The sequence below is a fragment of the Catharus ustulatus genome, chromosome 4 (genome assembly GCF_009819885.2).
Source record: "Catharus ustulatus isolate bCatUst1 chromosome 4, bCatUst1.pri.v2, whole genome shotgun sequence".
In the NCBI taxonomy this organism is placed as follows: domain Eukaryota; kingdom Metazoa; phylum Chordata; class Aves; order Passeriformes; family Turdidae; genus Catharus; species Catharus ustulatus.
In genome coordinates this window covers 44,488,475-44,506,392 of record NC_046224.1, presented here as the reverse complement: position 1 = coordinate 44,506,392, position 17,918 = coordinate 44,488,475, and the positions used below count along the sequence as shown (strand labels likewise).

Below are 17,918 nucleotides of genomic sequence, written 5' to 3'. Positions count from 1 at the left end.
TTCGGCTCGCCGAGTGGTGCTTCTTTCGCAAGCGCCGCTTCGGCTCGCCGAGCGGCGCTTCTTTCGCGAGCACCGCTTTCGCTCGCCGAGCGGCGCTTCTTTCGCGAGCGCCGCTTTCGCTCGCCCCGCCGGCAGGGCTGCCGCCGCCGCCACCAGGCTCGCCGGCCGCCCCCTCCCGTCTGCACCGCCGCCGCGTTTCCTCGCCCTGGCCGGCACTGCAGGCCCCCGCACCGCCGGGCTCCCCCACGCTGCTGGCCCCGATTCTGCTGGGCTTCTCCCGCTGCCAGGCAGCCCCACCCGCTGGCCTTCCTGCTTCTGCCATGCTCCCCTGCACTGCTAGCCCCAGTTCTCCCGGGCTCCCCCGCCATGCTGGCTCAGGCTCAGCCGCCCGCCCCCCACACTGCTGGCCCCGCCTCTGCCAGGCTTTCCCACCTCTGCCGGGGCCGGCCGGGCTCCAGCTTGGCTTGGGGCTGCCGCGGGCTCTCACTTCCGTGTTGGCAGCTTTTAGAATTTTGTTAATAGATTAGCCACCCCGGAATATTAGCCGCACTTCCGGGTTTCCACCAAAATTTTGGTCAAATTGGTGCGGCTTGTATTCGTGAAATTACTGTATATTGATATTCTAATCACTGCAGAACTATTTTGTCTTTGCAAGTTCTAAATTACTGAAATGAAAATACATTCAAGTTTCTTGTACTTATACAGATACTGGATTGCAATACCACCATCGACTTGTTTAGAGTTGCTTCTGTTTCTCCTGCATATAAAAGATAAATTGAACTCTCTGTGTTCTGATTTCACATGGAAGTGTGCAAGCAGCTATGAGCTGTCCTTAGCTTAAAGCTATCCAAGAAGTAAGCTGCATACAAGAAACACTTGACAAAGTAAGCTAGAAACTCACTGTCATGGTAATTCAGAGTGTTTTTCATTTCATTTTTAGCTATAAAAATGTTTTCAGATTTCCCATAAATATTAGTCCTTCTACAGTCTAATTATTGACATAACGTATTTTCCAAGTCATTCAACTTCATGAACAGTATAGGCATGCTTTTACTTAACAGGGGAACACATGTTGGAAATAGGCATCTATATACTTACTCCCGTTTTCTAAATTATTTAACCTTTAGAACTCCATTAAATTATCAATTACTCTTACCAGGAACTGTTGAAACAGTAATTTTGTGCTAAACATCTCTCTTGGGAGAAAGAAACTCTCTGATAATTCATACGCTATTCACTTAACACATAGGTCATACCAGGTTTTCAATATCAATGGCAATCCCTTCCTCTTTGGTTCTTCCAGTACCATTAGGTGATGTAATTCTCCTTGGATAGCTCACAAATTCTCCATTGTGAAGGCACTCTCATACCAAATAATACTTGAGCTGTTTCATTGTCAAAAGTTTGGTTCAGAAATTTTCTAGGACTGCACCTCAGTTAATTTGAATGGGAATCTTGCTTTTTTTAAATATATGTATTTTCATTATGCCAGTCTGAAGTCTTTATCTCATGCATAAATATGTTCAGTCCACCATCAAAATTACTTGAAGATGAAAAAATATGTGAAGTCAGCTAAGCCTGTCCCTTGGAGTGCAGATTTGTTTCATTTAGCATTTTAATATTTTTTTGTCCACATCTTAGTAGACAGATACTCCTTTTTCTTGTGCTTGCTCTTCAAGAATGAAAAAAACTGCACAATGGTTGTGTTTGTACTCAACTGTGATGCTCCTTTACTGAATAATTTGAAAACTAGGTTTTTGAAGCTAATTAATAGGAAACTAGTCTAGATTTTTACTACTGAGTTAAGTAAAACAAATCTTTATGCTTTGAGATGATGAGAGGCAGTAGTTCGTAAAGATGCAGTCTCTGCTGGAATTGTGGAATTGGAGATGGTGTATCATGGATAGATTTATGCACTTGATTGTGATTTACAGTCTGATAGTAACAGGGCAGGGGATACTGTGCTGCCTCGATCAGTTCCTGGAGAGAGCAAGATTGCCTTTGTCTGGTAAATTTGCCCTTGGTGTCAATCGGAAATAAAGTGCCGTGAAATAGAGAACTCACACCAGTAGATTAGCATTTCAGAAATTAAACCATCTGTTTGAACGCAATTAAAAGAGAATCCAGCAAGGCTTTTCCTAATAGAGTATTCTAGTTCTGATTCCAGAAACAATGCAATGGATTTATCATGCAATTAGAACTCATAAGAATGTGGATTTAATGCCCATTACATAAACCCAGCAACCTAACATTCTCAATAGGATGTTTTGCGATAAATAACTTAGTAATTTTCTTCCTAATCTGTAGTTCTGATGTGTTTCTCAATTTAGGAGTGATTTTTAGTTGCGTATTGACATATGCTACTCGATTTTTTCCCCCCACTAGTTCTGGAGAAAGTTTCTTTCTCACAAAGTGGTTTTGCTGTAACTGTTCTTCTCCCCCACACTCCCACTCCTTTGGGTTGAATGTAGTTTTGTGTATAGAGGAGAAATGCCCTGTGGTGAGCCTGGTTTTGGTCTGAGATCTGCCTGAGAACAGAATATTTGCAGGCTGCTAGGAAGGGGATGGGTGGCAGGTGTCTCTATGAAGTAATCTACTTTGAATTTAAGAGTAACTTCAGTATCAGTTTGAATGTATTTTTGCCTCAGAAATTGGTCCAGAGATCAGAGGCCTGCAAATGAGAAGATGCAGTGGGGAGAGGATGGAGAGTTGCTTGTTTCCCTTTTTGAGACTGTCTGAACTCCACTGTTTATTGGTTACCTCTTCATGTTGCATTCACATGATTCTGTTTACCACAGTTAGTTTTACTGGAGGGCAAATGTGCATTCCAGTGTACCTATCCTATTGAAATGTCTCCCGTGCAATGAACAGCTTTATTACTAAGCTGAGGAAGTTTTACTAATTCTTCAGGTGTTCCAGTAGGGATTGTCTTCCTTAACAATAAATAACTTTAATCTGACATTGTCGTTTGTAACAGTGCCAGTTGCCTTAACATCTGGCTGCCTCAAACTCATTGCAAACAATTGCAACATGAAAGAAAATATAAACCTCTTCCAATAAAACAGCAACAGTAAATAAAACCCACAATAAAACCCCTAGATTAAATTCCATAGGAAGACTTGCTGTATGTCTCTTGGATTTTAGGAGGGGATGATTAATATATTTATGTTGGAGTTATTTGGTGGAGTTTTACTGCAGCTCAGTAGTTCTAATTCATTTTTTCACATTCTGACTGCATTTAAATACACATAAAATTATCAGACATTTTCTGTCCTTTTTGAAATATCCATGACCTTTCATTAATTCTGTTTGGAAAATTCTATTCAGATAGCTCCATTGATAGGGTTTTTTGCTGATTAGCTCACAAATTGAATAGAGGAAGAAAATTCTCTCTGAACAAAGATTGTGGAAATTACACAGGAGACAAACTTTTTGATTTGAGTAGAAAAGTGAGCTTAAACAGAAAGTTCACTGGTAGAATTTTCAAAGTTGATTTCTGTGGGATCCTGTGGTGTTCATATGGAATGAGTGATAGTAGTAAAAACTGAAGCAAAATAACCTCAGATATCAACTAAAAAGTTGCTTAGCAATTCTACTGGCTCCGGATTATACTTTGCTCCAACCATAGAGGGCTTTTTCTGGTCCAGTTTGGTGCAAGCCTCTGGTTTCACTGAATAATTTCTAACACTGAATTTCAGAGGCAGGAATTAAACTTTGATTTCTTGCTGCTAGTCCTGCAAATATTAATTGTCCTCTTGTGCCTCTAAAAGTAATTAATTTAATGCTTTTTTAAAAGGAAAGACTTATTCAAATTGTTTCTTCATGTGTCCATTTCTTAAAACATTAGTTTGACAAATACAGAAAATTTCTGTTTGATAAACAACATTTGTCAGCATATGCTGCATCAAGTGCAGTCTTTCAGAGTGAATGTGTAGATCTACCACTGAACATGTCTTGCTATTATTGATATTAATTCCTGTAAACGCATGGGTCACTATTCAGATGTGGTAAGTAAGGCTGCCGTTACTGCAAGTAATTTAATTTTTTTAGAAGTCACAACCTTGTAAAAACCTAGTGAGCAATTAGTGGTCTGAATTATTAGCAATCAAAAGAGGAAATTTTAGAAACTGCAGTCCTGAAATATTTAAGCTGTAAGAATAAAAATTAAATCTGTGTACTTACTGTGGAAGTTAATAATTTTAATATGTACTGTGCATTTAATTGCTAAATACTGTACAGGGAATACCTGAAAATTACTGGCTGCCAAAAAGTAAGGCATGGATTTTTATGAATTACACAGAACATTGTAATTCAGCATTTTGCAAAGGACCTCTACTACGTGCCTCTCTTCTCAGCTGCTCTCATAATTCTGTGCATAAAAATCAAACTCAAGGAAAGTTTGGGCATAACCTAATTGCATTAGGTAAAAAGCATGGAAGTGATAGGAGCCAGATGAAAAAGGACGAAAGAGGGAAAAAAAATGCAATACCTCAGAATCTCCTAGTGTCTTCTTTTCTGTAATGCTCTAAAACCCCACTTTGTCTGTGAAATGTCTTAAAAATGATTGTGCATGATGGAAGCCTTAAAACAATTAAAAATATTATTGTTCTTTGTGCTCAGAGCAGGTATGACAAGTTCCATAATGGTTTACACAATGCGCCTGAAGGCGATGCCTGACAAGTACCAAAATAGTTTGGGAAAACATACAGTCATACAAATATTAATCTAATTCTCAAGCATTTAATTCAGTTGTCAGCCAAATGTGCAAAGGCTTGTTGAAAATGAAAGGCTTGTTGTTCAACTGAAAATTTGAGTCAAAATAGTGGAAATCTCATTATATTGAGATTCCCCTAACTAGAATTTTAATTAAATTTTCAAGGCTAGAAATCAACATTACTTCTTTCTGAAACTGCAGTTGTTGTCTATTCTACTAAAAAATAGAAATTCTAATACAATATGCCAGTTGCAAGCATCTTGGAAAAGCTTACAACCTTCTCTGTATACCAATGTATTTGATGAGTATCTGGACAAAAATAAATGGATAATGCATTCATTCTCAGCGGACATTTTTATTTTCTAATGATATTTTATTTGATTGGAAAATGAAGGTGTTTTAATGCTAATAGTGTGATTATAATTGTGATTTAAAACTCTGATTATCTGTATATTAGAAAATTAGACAGTTTTGATTGTATTAATGTGGACAACTATTCTAATCAGGCCTGCATGTGAACTGCTGGGGTGAAGTACATTGTTTTTTTAAAACATTTTACATTTCTTTTACATTAAAAGTGGGCTTTGTCTTTAGGCAACAGCACAACGCCATTTGCTTTTCTGTTTTCCAAGGTTTAAAAAGAAAATGCAGGCAAAAATGCATTTACTCACAAATTGATTTTCATTTTAATAAATTTACTTTCTCTTAATAGAACAAAATTCTGCTAGTGAAAGATTTTGAGTAATTTCTGTTTGTCATTATGATGGTACAGATGACATTTCTGTTCAGCAAGTTTTACATTTGCTGGAAGTATAGACATACTACTTACTATGCAGAATATTTGTGGTGGATAAGGTAAATAAGTTGTTAAGTGTTTTATAGCATAATCGTAACTATATATTAAAATAATCGAATTGCAGATATTAGGCCACAGTTGGGTTTCTATAAACAAAAAAATAAGTAATTTGATTTTTTTTTGTTTTAAATGGAATCCTGTAGTGTGAGGAAAACTGGATAAGATTATTCTATCCTGTACTGATTTCAACATTTAATCTGGAAAGCAAAGAAGTTTCATTAAAAACACTTTGAGGTCTGGAAAATGTTACCTTCCTTTAATTTTTTATTTTTATACAACCGTAATGTGAAATGCTCAATGTGTGTTCGTCTTTAGCTTTTACTATGGTAATACAAGTGTGTTATCTAAAAATGTCCATCACAGTTTCCATATAAACTGAGTGATTCCTAGGAGACTTCTTAAGCATAAACCAAAGCAATTGATGCATGACCATTGGAAAAAATGTATAGATACACAGAAATTAAAAGTGTAAGTGCATTTTTGTGGGATGTTTTCAGCTGTTGGGATCCACAGCCTATAAGCGCTGTAGCACATGCTTTTGTTAATTTACCAATCTGTAAACTGGCCTACCCTGAACTTACATAGAGGCCATACGTAAATAGTTTTTCAGCATCAAGATGTAACATGTATCCATATATGGTTATTTGGTTTTGTATGATTGTGTTTATGATGCGCTAAGCAGTCTTGGAGGGAAGAGATGAACAAGATGCTGAGGAAAAAAAATCTCCACTGGCTGGAGAACATTGATAGTAAATTGTCCCCTACTGATGTGGTAATTTGAGAAAAAAAGTAGACTGCTTGATGCTTCCTTTCAATGACAAGTCTAGAACTCTTCCCTGACTCACAACTATGGGTTTCCTTAATGATGCTGCATGTCTTTTTTTTTTCTGCAGGGTGTTCATCTTCGCTGGAAATCAATAATTTGTTTGTTTGGTGAACAATGAATGAGGTCTCTTTCTGTTTAATTATATGTTAGTAAATAATAGGTAGGGTTATTCTCTATTTGGTGTTTAAAGCATACTACCCTTTAAGGATGATGACTAAATCCAAGGATCTACTCCCCTCCAGAGCCTTGGCTTATTGCTCTTTAGATTTATATAGCTATTTATGTTACTCGTTCTTAATGTAATTAGATAGGAACACAGGTTCCCTTTGCAGTAGAGATGTTTAGGCCCATTTCTGACTAGTACAGCAGTGGAAACTGTGCCTTGTGTTCAGATCAATACTGGCAGGGTAAATGTTTTTCCTCTCCATTTCCCCTCTTAATGTTTAAACTGAAAGCTGTTGTTGACACAAAAGCATACTTACTAAAATTGTTCATAAGCAGATTTGAAATTTCAGTGATGTACTTAACTATTGTAGAGGAAAAGTTGCAGAGCATTTTTCCATTTTAAAGGCTTGCAAAGATGATTTTTTTGTGTATTTGTTTTCCAGCAGAACTGAATGTTTTGCTATCTGGTTTCATGACACAGGAAATAACATTCAACTTTGAATTTAAACTTTTTGTTCTGTCTAATCCATACTACGTTGCAATGCATCCTGTCATCTTGATCCAGAATGTTTTTTGCACCAAATTATCAATACCTAGACAATTGGCTTTTGTTGTCTTAGCCAGCTTACTGGAGATCAGTGTCTTAGTTGTTGTTCATGTACTGTTTGGGACAAAATACCAGACACATCACACACAAACTGCAGTTCTTTAGAAGCTTTATAGAGTAAAGAACCAGGGAGAAACATGCGTCTTTCTCCATAACTACTGCTTGGTTTATCTGAGAACACCAAATGACTCAGATAAAAGGTCTGCTTCCCTGTGCCATTGATGAATTTCGTGCTGTCAATATATTACACTGGGAGTAAGATCCAGTTGGCAACAATTGTCTCTTAGCATGTTGCTCCCCTGCTTTTTCTGCCACCAGTAATAAAAGCAGAGGAGAAAATTCTTTCTATCACTGTAGGAGGATAAAAAAGGGCATGACAGCATATTTCTTGGTGGCCACTGATCAGATGCAGCAGTCCCTCATGATTTTCTCTCATGCCCAGTGAACCATTCTACAACTAATACTCTGCTGTTTGATTACTCAGTCATTGTACCTATGTGTCTTCAGTTATCAAAGAGAAATATCTGAATTCTTCACCCCTTTTGAACTAGAAGTGCTGGCATGAAATATTAATTTCTGATTGATGTTTTGTGTCTTTTTAACTGAAAAGAAATCCTTAAAAGAATGTGTCCTTAATTGCACTTTTTAAAAACAACACAGAGCCTTTGTGTTTCTGGTAGGTTGGCCACACTTATTACAGTATTTATTCAACAGTCCTGGGGATATTTTGAATCATCTACAGTTTCAGACATGACAGTAGTTCCTTAAGAGGAGGATGGATTTTGGCAGCATCTTTTCAGTAGCTTTTTAAAATGGATGATTGAGAAGTATCTTGCGCTTGGATTCTACTGGAGTAAAAATTGCCATAATGTCCTTAGAAATACCCGAGCATCAACAAAATGCACTTTAATCTCAGAATCTACTGCACTGATCTCTGTGTTGTTGAGCAGAGAAGGTCATCTGTAAGCAGAACTGTGAGGAAAATAATTTTGGATTTCCTTGCTTGTGTTTGGACTGTTCTTTGTTCGTACTTTTCTGCCATGCAGAACGTATATTTGTGGTAGATTGGGTGTTTGTGTATTTGTTTCTCTCTCTCGGTAACTTCTTTGACCATGTAGGAGTAAAATTGTCTTTTTGTGTTTGGGACTGTTCTTCTGCCATGGCATTTGCTGTATATGGAGCCAGAGGTGACAAACATGGAGGCAGTTCATCTTCTGTATCATTAAGATTGATTCTGTTTGTGGGTCCAATACTGTATATGGTTATCACAGTGGTGTAATCTTGAACTACTACTCAGAATGATTTTGAATTACTTGAAGATTCTATAGTTCTCTAATTTTAGAGAGGAATTTTTGATAAGATTTTTGCATGGCTCAGTGCTTTCCTTTTATTTTGGTACTCAAGGGAAAAAATTTTAAAAATTGTCATCAGTGTAAACCAAAACCACCTCAGGCAACTAAATGCTTGCCTTGTGTTATTTCATTATTCATTAACTAATCTGTTGTTCCTTTCCCCTCCTCCCCACGAGCACCTTCCTCCACCACCCCCAAAAAACCACTAAGGAAACAAGCACACCATGATAAAATGCTAATAATGGGAATTATTCCAAATAGACCATAAAAGACAGCATTTATAACCTCAATAGAAATGCCAGTCAGCTATTTCTGATGTAAAGCATCTGTCTCCAGAAGGAAATGAAGGCAGGCCTGTTTCTCCTTTCAAGTCTCTGAAGTAGTAGGTGGTGTCATTTGTTATACAGTGCTACAAGTCCCATGTTATTGCAGTGGTAGCTGCTGACTGCCTTTGTTAACGTACTGAAAAGTTTTATCAGCTGTCTTTAATAAAAGACAATCTATGTGAAGAAAAACTACAGCAAATGTCTCTTGGTCTCTTATCCTTTGACCATCCTTATAGATTCAAGAGAGCAATGGCACTTACATAGAATCTTGCAGATATGCAAAATTTTTATGGCTGTTACAATAAGCCATAGATATCAGGGTGACTGATACCCTAGGAAGTTAGGGAGCATTCTTTCCAAAATCCTGCGTACTTCCTTATTTGAAATGTAAAGTTGTTGGAGTGAACTTCCAGTACTATCTCAAATGATTTATCGGTTCACATTTTCCGTGGATACCTTTGTGTAGAGCATTAATGACCTAGAATTTGTTAGGTCTCCAGGAAGTCAGAAATTATGTATAGAAGTTGGAAAATTTCAGTTAAAAGGCATGCAGTTTGTTCATTTTATTTGTTTTTGTTGCTCACGCTTGTGAAATGATATATCAAATTAAAGACATGATGGTAGAAGAGTTTCTTATCTAGGCATATAGTCTTACATATGTGATGTTCTTGATTAGTCCCATACACACACCATATTTTCAGGAGGATATGGAGGAAATGGAGAGGAGTTCTGGAAGCCATATGAGACAACTCAGTTATTTCCTGCACAGTAAGTTTTGTGAATGCTGTAGAATTAGCCCTGAGCACATTTCAACATGTGTGTTATTTATATGAGTGTTTCTAGGTTTAAGAATTTTTAGTCCTTATCCATTGTAAGCTTTGTCACAGTGCAAGCACGCACATAGTTATAATTCAAGTGAGAGGATAGGTCTGTGTCAATAACTTTAAGAAAAGCTCTTTCATTCATGAACTCTCATTAAACAAAGAAATAGCATGACTAGAGGGAATGGACATTCCTACTCACGATTTGAGAAAATTCTCTCAAACCATCTGTCGTCTAAAAATGCATTTGATATGGGGGTATTTAGACAGTCATCACTGCACATGGGAGCTGATTTCCAAGAGTTCTTCACTTTAGTAACATCAGTTAGCACCTAGACACCTGTAATTAGGGAGTATATTATTTCTTTGCAAAACAGTACGCAAGACTGGCACTTCAAAGGTGGAGCTATGAAAATATGGCTGCCAGTATGAGTTACTTGTAGTGTAGACTACATTTCAGGGGCCCACTTTCCCTTCTTTTGAAGAGTATTTAACTGATAAAACTGTATACAACTCAGCTGGCATTCTTTGTTTGGTTCATTTGCAGTAGAATTAAGTAACTGACTTATGGAAGGTGGAAAAATCTGTCAGGGTATGGCAAGAAAAAGTAAATCTATAAATTACATATTCAGGTTCCTCTTCACTAGCATTGTGATGTTTACAATAAGGAGAGCTGAACTAATTTTGTTTTGCTTATTTTGAAACTCTGTAGACCATTTGTTCTGAAAATTTGGTGCATCGCAATTCTTTATGAGTTTTTGTGATGCACATATTAATAGGTTAAGAGAAGCAAGAAGAAAGCTGAAAAGGTATGAATATATAGTATGAGGATATAAAACATTGGAATTATCTCAACAACATTTCCACCATATAATGCAGGTTTTGGGCATAAGAATTATAGGCATTTTGTTGAAGCTTGATTAAAAAGGATAAGAGGTAATGAGTTTAACTTTGTAGTAGAGAGGTTTGGAACAAAGGTAGGTCTTCCTCATCGTAATGATTTCCTATTACCACATCAGTCTGGAAGACCAGACATATTTTATTGGCCTTCTACCTAACATATTTTCATAAAATAATCAACTGGTTTGGGTTGGAAGGGTCCTTGAAGATCATAAATTCAAACTTTTCTGACATAAGTTCCCAGACCAGGCTACTCAGAACGCCATCAAACCTGGCATTCAGCACTTCCACAGCTTCTCTGGACAACCTGTTCCAGTTTCTAACCATTTTCCTGATGTTATTGTCACTGGAGAGCTCCTACAACATAGCAACACACCCTCACAGTAGTCTGAACTTGATAGGCCATGTGGCTTCACATTTTGAATATTATTTTGAGTGGAACACTGATGAGTGGTGGCTTGAAACACTTATCCTCTGAGGCAAAACTATGTGACTTCAAAAGTGACTTTTCCTAAAGCTCATTGAAACTTAGGCTGACCTGAGGGTGAAAACCATAGTGAACTTTGTGTGGTATTTTTTCCCCATTTTTCTTTAAAATGTAAGGTACTGGTTTGACAAATGCCTTTACTGTGCTTTCACTAGAATGGTGATTTTGATGCTTGCCAAAAGGTAGGTTAGACTTCAGCTTCATAAATGTGCTTTTCTGCCCTTGTTAACCCAGTGATCAGGTATGTTTCATAATGGAATAACTTAGAGATGAAAAAAGTAAAATGAAACTAAAGATTTTGTCTTAGGTAAATATGAAATAAATTTTAGTTACATAAGCTTTTAAAATTATTTGTTACAAAATGTTAACGTTTTTGTTATTAAAATAGTATTTTTTCCACCATTGTTAATTTTATTTACTCATTCATTAAGAAATAAATGCCACAGCGGGAATCTAAGTGGATATCCTAGAACCCCTAAATATCCTTAGAATTTGAGAGCAGGCTGTATTTTCTACCAGTTAAATTAAGACAAAGAGATGAAAGGGATAAGTTCCAATGTGTTAGCTATTCCAAATTATTATAAACTCTTTATTGGCAATGGATTTGATTAAAATTAAATTCTTGTTGCTAATTCACTCTTGGATAACTTTAATTTTCTCTTGAAACCTGTGTTATGGCAACATTATCACATTTAAGCCTTTTGGAGTTCTGTTGTTTTCTCATTAAAGAAAGAAGTCTTATGACTGCAGGCACCAGAGCTTGACCTATTTAAAGCATAAACTACGCAGCAGCTGTTCAGAAACTTTCTTGTTATCTGTATTTGCTTAAATTACTAAATTGCTTCCATGAAAAATCAGCAAACATAAGGGAGTAATTTAAGTGGAAGAAGATTGTCTAAATAGAAAAATTGAAAATATTTGTAATATTCTTCCTTTTTTTTTTAATTGGTACCAGTATCCAGCTGCCCTTATGAATCTTGGAGCCATTCTCCATCTAAATGGCAAGCTGAAAGAGGCTGAAGAAAACTACCTCCTTGCTCTTCAACTTAAACCTGATGATGTCATCACCCAGTCCAATCTTCGCAAGTTGTGGAATATCATGGAGAAACAAGGTTTGAAAACATCCAAAACATGATGATGAAAATTCTGAACTTCTCTTCCTTAAAGTGATTAAACCCAGGAACTAGAACTTCCACACAGTTGTCAGGTCAGAGAACTTGCTGGACTTGACTGCAAGGATCAGAGGTCCTAATTGCTGCTAGGAGAAGCTATTCTACTAGAGAAATAGAAAAAGGAAGACTTTGAGGGTTTCGTTACACAACAAAAATATTTGGAACTACGGCACATGAGAGAAGTTGTTTCAGTATATTTGATAAACAATTGCAAATCCCATATTGCTTAGTTTTGGGTGGGTACTTGAAATGTATACTGTCATAGAAATATGAAGGGAAAATCACACAGTATACACTAAGCCATATGGGAGTTAGAGTGGTAACAGTGGGTTAAAGTATTTTGCTGATACTGTAACTCATTAAAATGTGTACTAAATCCAGTGTGTTTGCAGTTTGTCTTAATGCTGCTGTATCTCACTTTTGAACCACTTGCTTATATGGCCCATTTTTTTTCAAACCTGTCACATGATTAGATGACAGCATTGAAAGATGTTTACTGAGAATATGCCTGTTACTTCAGCTTATTAACTTATAGTGCAGTTTTCTTGAGAGACACAGTCAAATTTCTGTGAGGTAGGCAGAATGACCAAGGAGCTGTCTGTATTCTACATCAGATGTAGTATGTAGGCTGGGAAAAAAAGACCAGAGGTGTGATGTAGTAATACAAGCAAGAGGGATGTTTACCATCATACCAAAACAGTGTGGTCAGACTGTCATCTTAGGAAAAAAAATTGATATTATAGAATAATGTGTTTGACTCTGTTTGCTTTACTATCAGATAAGTCCAACTTTAAATTGGACTCTGCATATGATATTTTTGCAATTAGTAATCAAAATGAAATTTGAAAATACTAGTGCTTGGGTAGGCTAAAATGAGACTTCATGGAGCAACTCAGAGAAAAGGGAATGCTACGCGTTGATGAGTCTAGCAAATAACTGAAGGGACTCGATTCGATCATACTTAAAATAGTGTAGATAAGAGGAAACAGTAATGGCTGCCAGTTACTTTTCATATTGTTGGTGTTTTAAACAAACCTATTCAGATTCTAACCAAATATTAGCATTCTGTTTGTATTCTGACACATGCTAGCAGCAGAGCTGTCAAATATCTAGATATGCTTTTGGTGAGGCTCAATTTATTTCTCTTTCAGAATGATTTAGCCTCATTACTGTTTTAGTCTTCAGATTTTAAATGTAAAAATAATTTATTTTAAATCAAAGAGTATGAAGCTTTAGTAATTTTAGTAATTTGTTTTTTTCCAGGCCATTTGTTAACTGCTTTCTTTCTTTGGAATAAGTATTATTGCTTGTAAGAAAATGTACTATTTCATTTAATGGCCCTTTGGTATCTGCTTTAGTATTCCTTTCATGATGATAGATAACGTGGTAGAGCACCTTGAACTGAAGCTTTTTCAGGATCTTCTGTTAAAAACTCTTTATTACTGAGAAGGGCTTTGGGATTTTTAGTTTATGTATTCCTTTTTAACTGTTGAGCACCATTCCAACAAAAACATAGAGAACACTTTGCTGTATTTATTTATTTATTACTTGACTGCAGCAATGTTACCTGCCATTAACACAACAGTCTCTAAGTGTTGCTATTTCTTTTATTTGGTTTGCATTTGTTCTGTGGTTAGTGTATGTACTGAATGGAAAAGGGAACACTTGACTTATATTCTACCTTCTTGGTCATTCTACCCTTACACTTGGATTTTAAATCTGTATTGAAATAGATTGGGGAATAGCTGTTTCAAAGTCAGTATAGCAGAAAAACTGTAGTTATATGTGTTTCCTTTTCTTTCCTCTTGCTCACTAAAAACTGTAAGTAGCTAAATTTACAACTGGCCCATCAGAAGGGCCAGAGGGGTGAGATTGTTTGGTTTTGTGAAATGCGTCAAGTTTTTCTCAAATAATGTTCTTGCTAGAAAAGCAAAATTGAAGGATCAAAAATTGAATTTCTGCTTGATCATTGAAACCAGTGTTAGAATACAATGGTAGCTTGAACTTATTCTCCTGCTTTACTGACTTTCTGGGAAAAGATATAGAAATAGGTAGTAACTGTAACTGAGTTTGGTATAGAACTGTGGAATCCTGTAGCTTTATTTGCTCAACAGCCATCAAATTTGGATGGCTTCTTGGTCTTAACCATTCACCAGTTTATTTGTCTCCTTCAACTTGTACTTATTCTTGTTTGGTAATTTTTATTCATTGCACAGAAGGGGAAAGAGGGGAGCACTCCTGTTATACAGTGTCATTCTTGCGTTGATAACTGATTTTGTTTGTTTCTTTAAAAAAAAAAAACAAACCAACAAAAGAAAAGGAAAACAAAAAGAGAAAAGGACTACCATAAATTTACCAAGAATGTCCCTGAATACATTTTTTTAATATAGGTCTGGGCTTGATAACTTTCTTCTTTTGGGATAAATTTAAAACATGTTTAAAATATGTCTCTCTGCTCAGGGATTTGTGGTGGATTATTGCAGACAGTGCTTAAAAAAAAAAAAAAAAAGAGCACAAGACAAGTTTACTAAATTAAAATTTTATTTTTTGAAAAACTGTTATTTGTATAAATTATCCGATTTGTAGGCTTTCCTTTTTGTAGAAATAATTGTTTATGTGCCAGATAAAAGAATTTCAATTTTGTTTTCAATAATAAAGCATTGATAACTAATACCCTGTGTATTCCTTTGTGTTACTGTAACAACACTTTGGGTTTTTTAATTGTTCTAACATAATGAGCAATCTTGATTATTTTATGTATGGGAGAACTGTATAGCATAAGTAAAACACAACCTGTCACGTTTGGCTTTCTTCAATACTCTATTGAAATTGCACTTCAGTGGATATTTTCATAAAGGTTCCCTGAAAGTACTTTTTAATATTTATACTCACTATATCTAGCCAAAGGGATGTGATAACTATCATTTTTGATTATTGTATCTAAACTGTAAGAATAAAAGCTGATTAATATATTTACAAAATTTTTTTACATTACCATACAAACATGAGGTCAGTAAAAACTATGCTAAAATCTAATTGGTTTCAAAAGCTGAAGAGAAGATTCCTCCTGTGTACAAGGTCTTTTACATGCATGAGATCACCTTTTCCTCATGCTGCAATGTCATATGATGAGTTTCATCTTCTACCTTCCCATGCAGAGATGTTTCTTTGGCCATGGTTCTTTGGCCTTTTGGCTTTCTCTTAATCTATGGACAGAGCCTTCTTAGCTCAGGGCAGCACCAGTATTCTTATACCGTCTTACTTCTGTTGCATTCAGGTCCTGAGCATTGATAGTTTTGCTCTATGATCAAAAAACATGCATGGGCACGAGCAGAGCAGTCTTTCGATCACTGGCTTGCAAATTCACCTGTCATGTCTTATTTTATTGAAGGTCATGCTTCACCTTCAGCCATTCCTTGCCTGAGCAAGTGTTGAAAAATGGCAGATGATGAATGCAGGGTATGCAGAGAATCATCTGAACTGCGTCACTTGTTTCTCATGGAAATAGTCTAAGCATGGGCTTGAGCTCCTGCTCTGGCACCTTAGCCCTGAAGTGAGATCATGTTTTGTTTGCCTTGTGCTGTGCTTCCAAGAATCACACTTTTCAGGCAACAGATACTTGCTACATCTCCATTTCTGATGAAGGCACATGACAGCTCTCTGGTAATTTTTTTAGTTCTGCTTTCACAGACCCATCTGACCTTGTCCTTGGTATGGATAGCTGTATCACTTCTGGGATTTCAACTAGGATAAAGGTAAGGCATTAGACGATTCTGTATAAGTATACCAGCTCCTTTGGATCTGGCTTGGCACTGTGTTGTAGGCATGGTCATAGCAGTTCTGCCTGACAGAGGTGAATGCAGGTAGCATGAGAGAGACACTGCTTCCAGTTCACATCTGATAACAGGCACCAGCAGCTGAATTACAATCAGATAGGCTCCCTTAGGTAGACTGATCCTACTATTTGAAAAGTCCCTGCCTTGTTTCACACAGACATTGAACATTTAATCTCCCTGAGATTCAGTAGTGTGACATTGAAAGAATGGGGTTAGAGGAATAGAATGCATCTGAAGTTCTGAAGGGATATTATGAGGGAGGTTGGGAGCAGAGGCAGACATTTTGGGGGAAATTAGTGAACCTTTAGAGGGACAGACTTTATTCCAAGAGCAAAGAATGCACCCAGAGATCAAGTTATTCTAGGATAAACTATGGAAAAGCATATGCATCAGCAATTTTTTTTTAAATACCACAAAACAAAACCCCAAAGCTATACAGACTTGTAAAAAGTTATAAGTTCTTCTGTTGTAATAATAAATTGAAACCAAACATTACCAACAGGAAAAGCTGGCCTTGGAACATAGTACTGTGAAGTTCAGGACATAAAAATATATTCCCCATTGTGCTGATTTTGGCTGGGATAGAGTTAATTTTCTTCACAGTAGCTAGAATGGTGCTGTGTTTCAGATTTGAGCTAGAAGCAGTGTTGATTTCAAGGCATGTTTTAGCTATTGCTGAGCAGTGCTCACACAGCATCAAGGCTTTTTCTACCCCTCACATGGCCCCAGCAGCAAGGAGGCTGGGGGTGCACAGGGAGCTGTGAGGTGACTCAGCCAGGACAGCTGACCATGGGAATATTCCAGACCATTTGGTTTCATGCTCAGCAATAAAACTGGGTGAAGTTTGGCAGGGCCAGCTGTTGCTTGGGAACTATCTGCATATCAGTTGTTTGGTGGTGAGCAATTGTTTTTCACTTGTATCACTTGTGTTTCTTAGGGTTTATTTTTCTCATGTTTCTATAATATTCCATTATTATTATTATTATTGCTGTTAATTTTCTTTAAAGTATTAAATTTATTTAAATTTAATTTAAATTTTAATTTTTTCCCCCTAAATTCAGCCTATGGTCTTTCTTTTACCTTTCCAATTCTCTCTTCCGTCCCATCAGGAAACAGTGAGTGAGTGGCTCTGAGGTGCTTAGTTGCCAACAGGGGTTAAACCATGACACCCATGAAAGTCTGAAAGTGTGACCCAAATTATGCCACTTAATTAGAAAACCTTTAAAGTTGTATTTTTACTCACATTTCAAGTCAATATTTCTCCCTTCCCTTCAAGATAAATCCTTTCTCTTATTTACCCTGTTGTTGTGCACTGTCTCTTTAGTGGTTCCACAGTTTTAGAACTGGACAGCTTTAAAGCTTATATATGAGGAAGCATTTCAGAAGGCAAAAAACACCACAGTGCACCTTCTGGAATGGCTTAAGATGAAATAGATTAAATCACTCTTGCTGTACATTCAAATTATTTTGAATATAGTTGCAGTAACAAAACCTAGTTTTACTTGCTAAAGTTATTGAGCTTACAGATATTTATATGTAAGGATGGAGATTAAATTGTTTATACATACTAATTTCTATCAGTTTGTGTGCATTTAACCACAGATTGGTGTTTTTTTAAAAAATTTAGATTTCCTTTTGCACAAATAGGTGTGGAAGCCATGTTTTGAGAACATGCAGGGTTTTCTTCATTTGATAGAACTGGTGTGAGCCTGCCTTTCCTTGCAACACTGGTCCTTTTAGCTGATGACATTCTATTTCTGCATTGATATTTTTGCGTTTTCTCTCTTGCAGAGTTTCAATAGTTTAAGTTACAGGTTCTGTTTAGATATAGATAGAAATGGAGCTTTGATGGCTGA

General features: G+C 36.6%; 1 protein-coding gene across 1 annotated transcript in view; it reads left to right on the top strand.

Moving 5' to 3' along the window:
- Positions 1–14,899, top strand: part of TMTC2 (transmembrane O-mannosyltransferase targeting cadherins 2) — a 245,508-nt gene extending 230,609 nt beyond the window's left edge. Inside the window, exon 12 of the mRNA XM_033058311.2 lies at positions 12,010–14,899. Within this exon, the coding sequence (XP_032914202.1) occupies positions 12,010–12,189 (180 nt within the window). The 3' untranslated portion in view covers positions 12,190–14,899. The remainder of the gene's footprint in view (positions 1–12,009) is intronic.
- Positions 14,900–17,918: the final 3,019 nt, after the last annotated feature.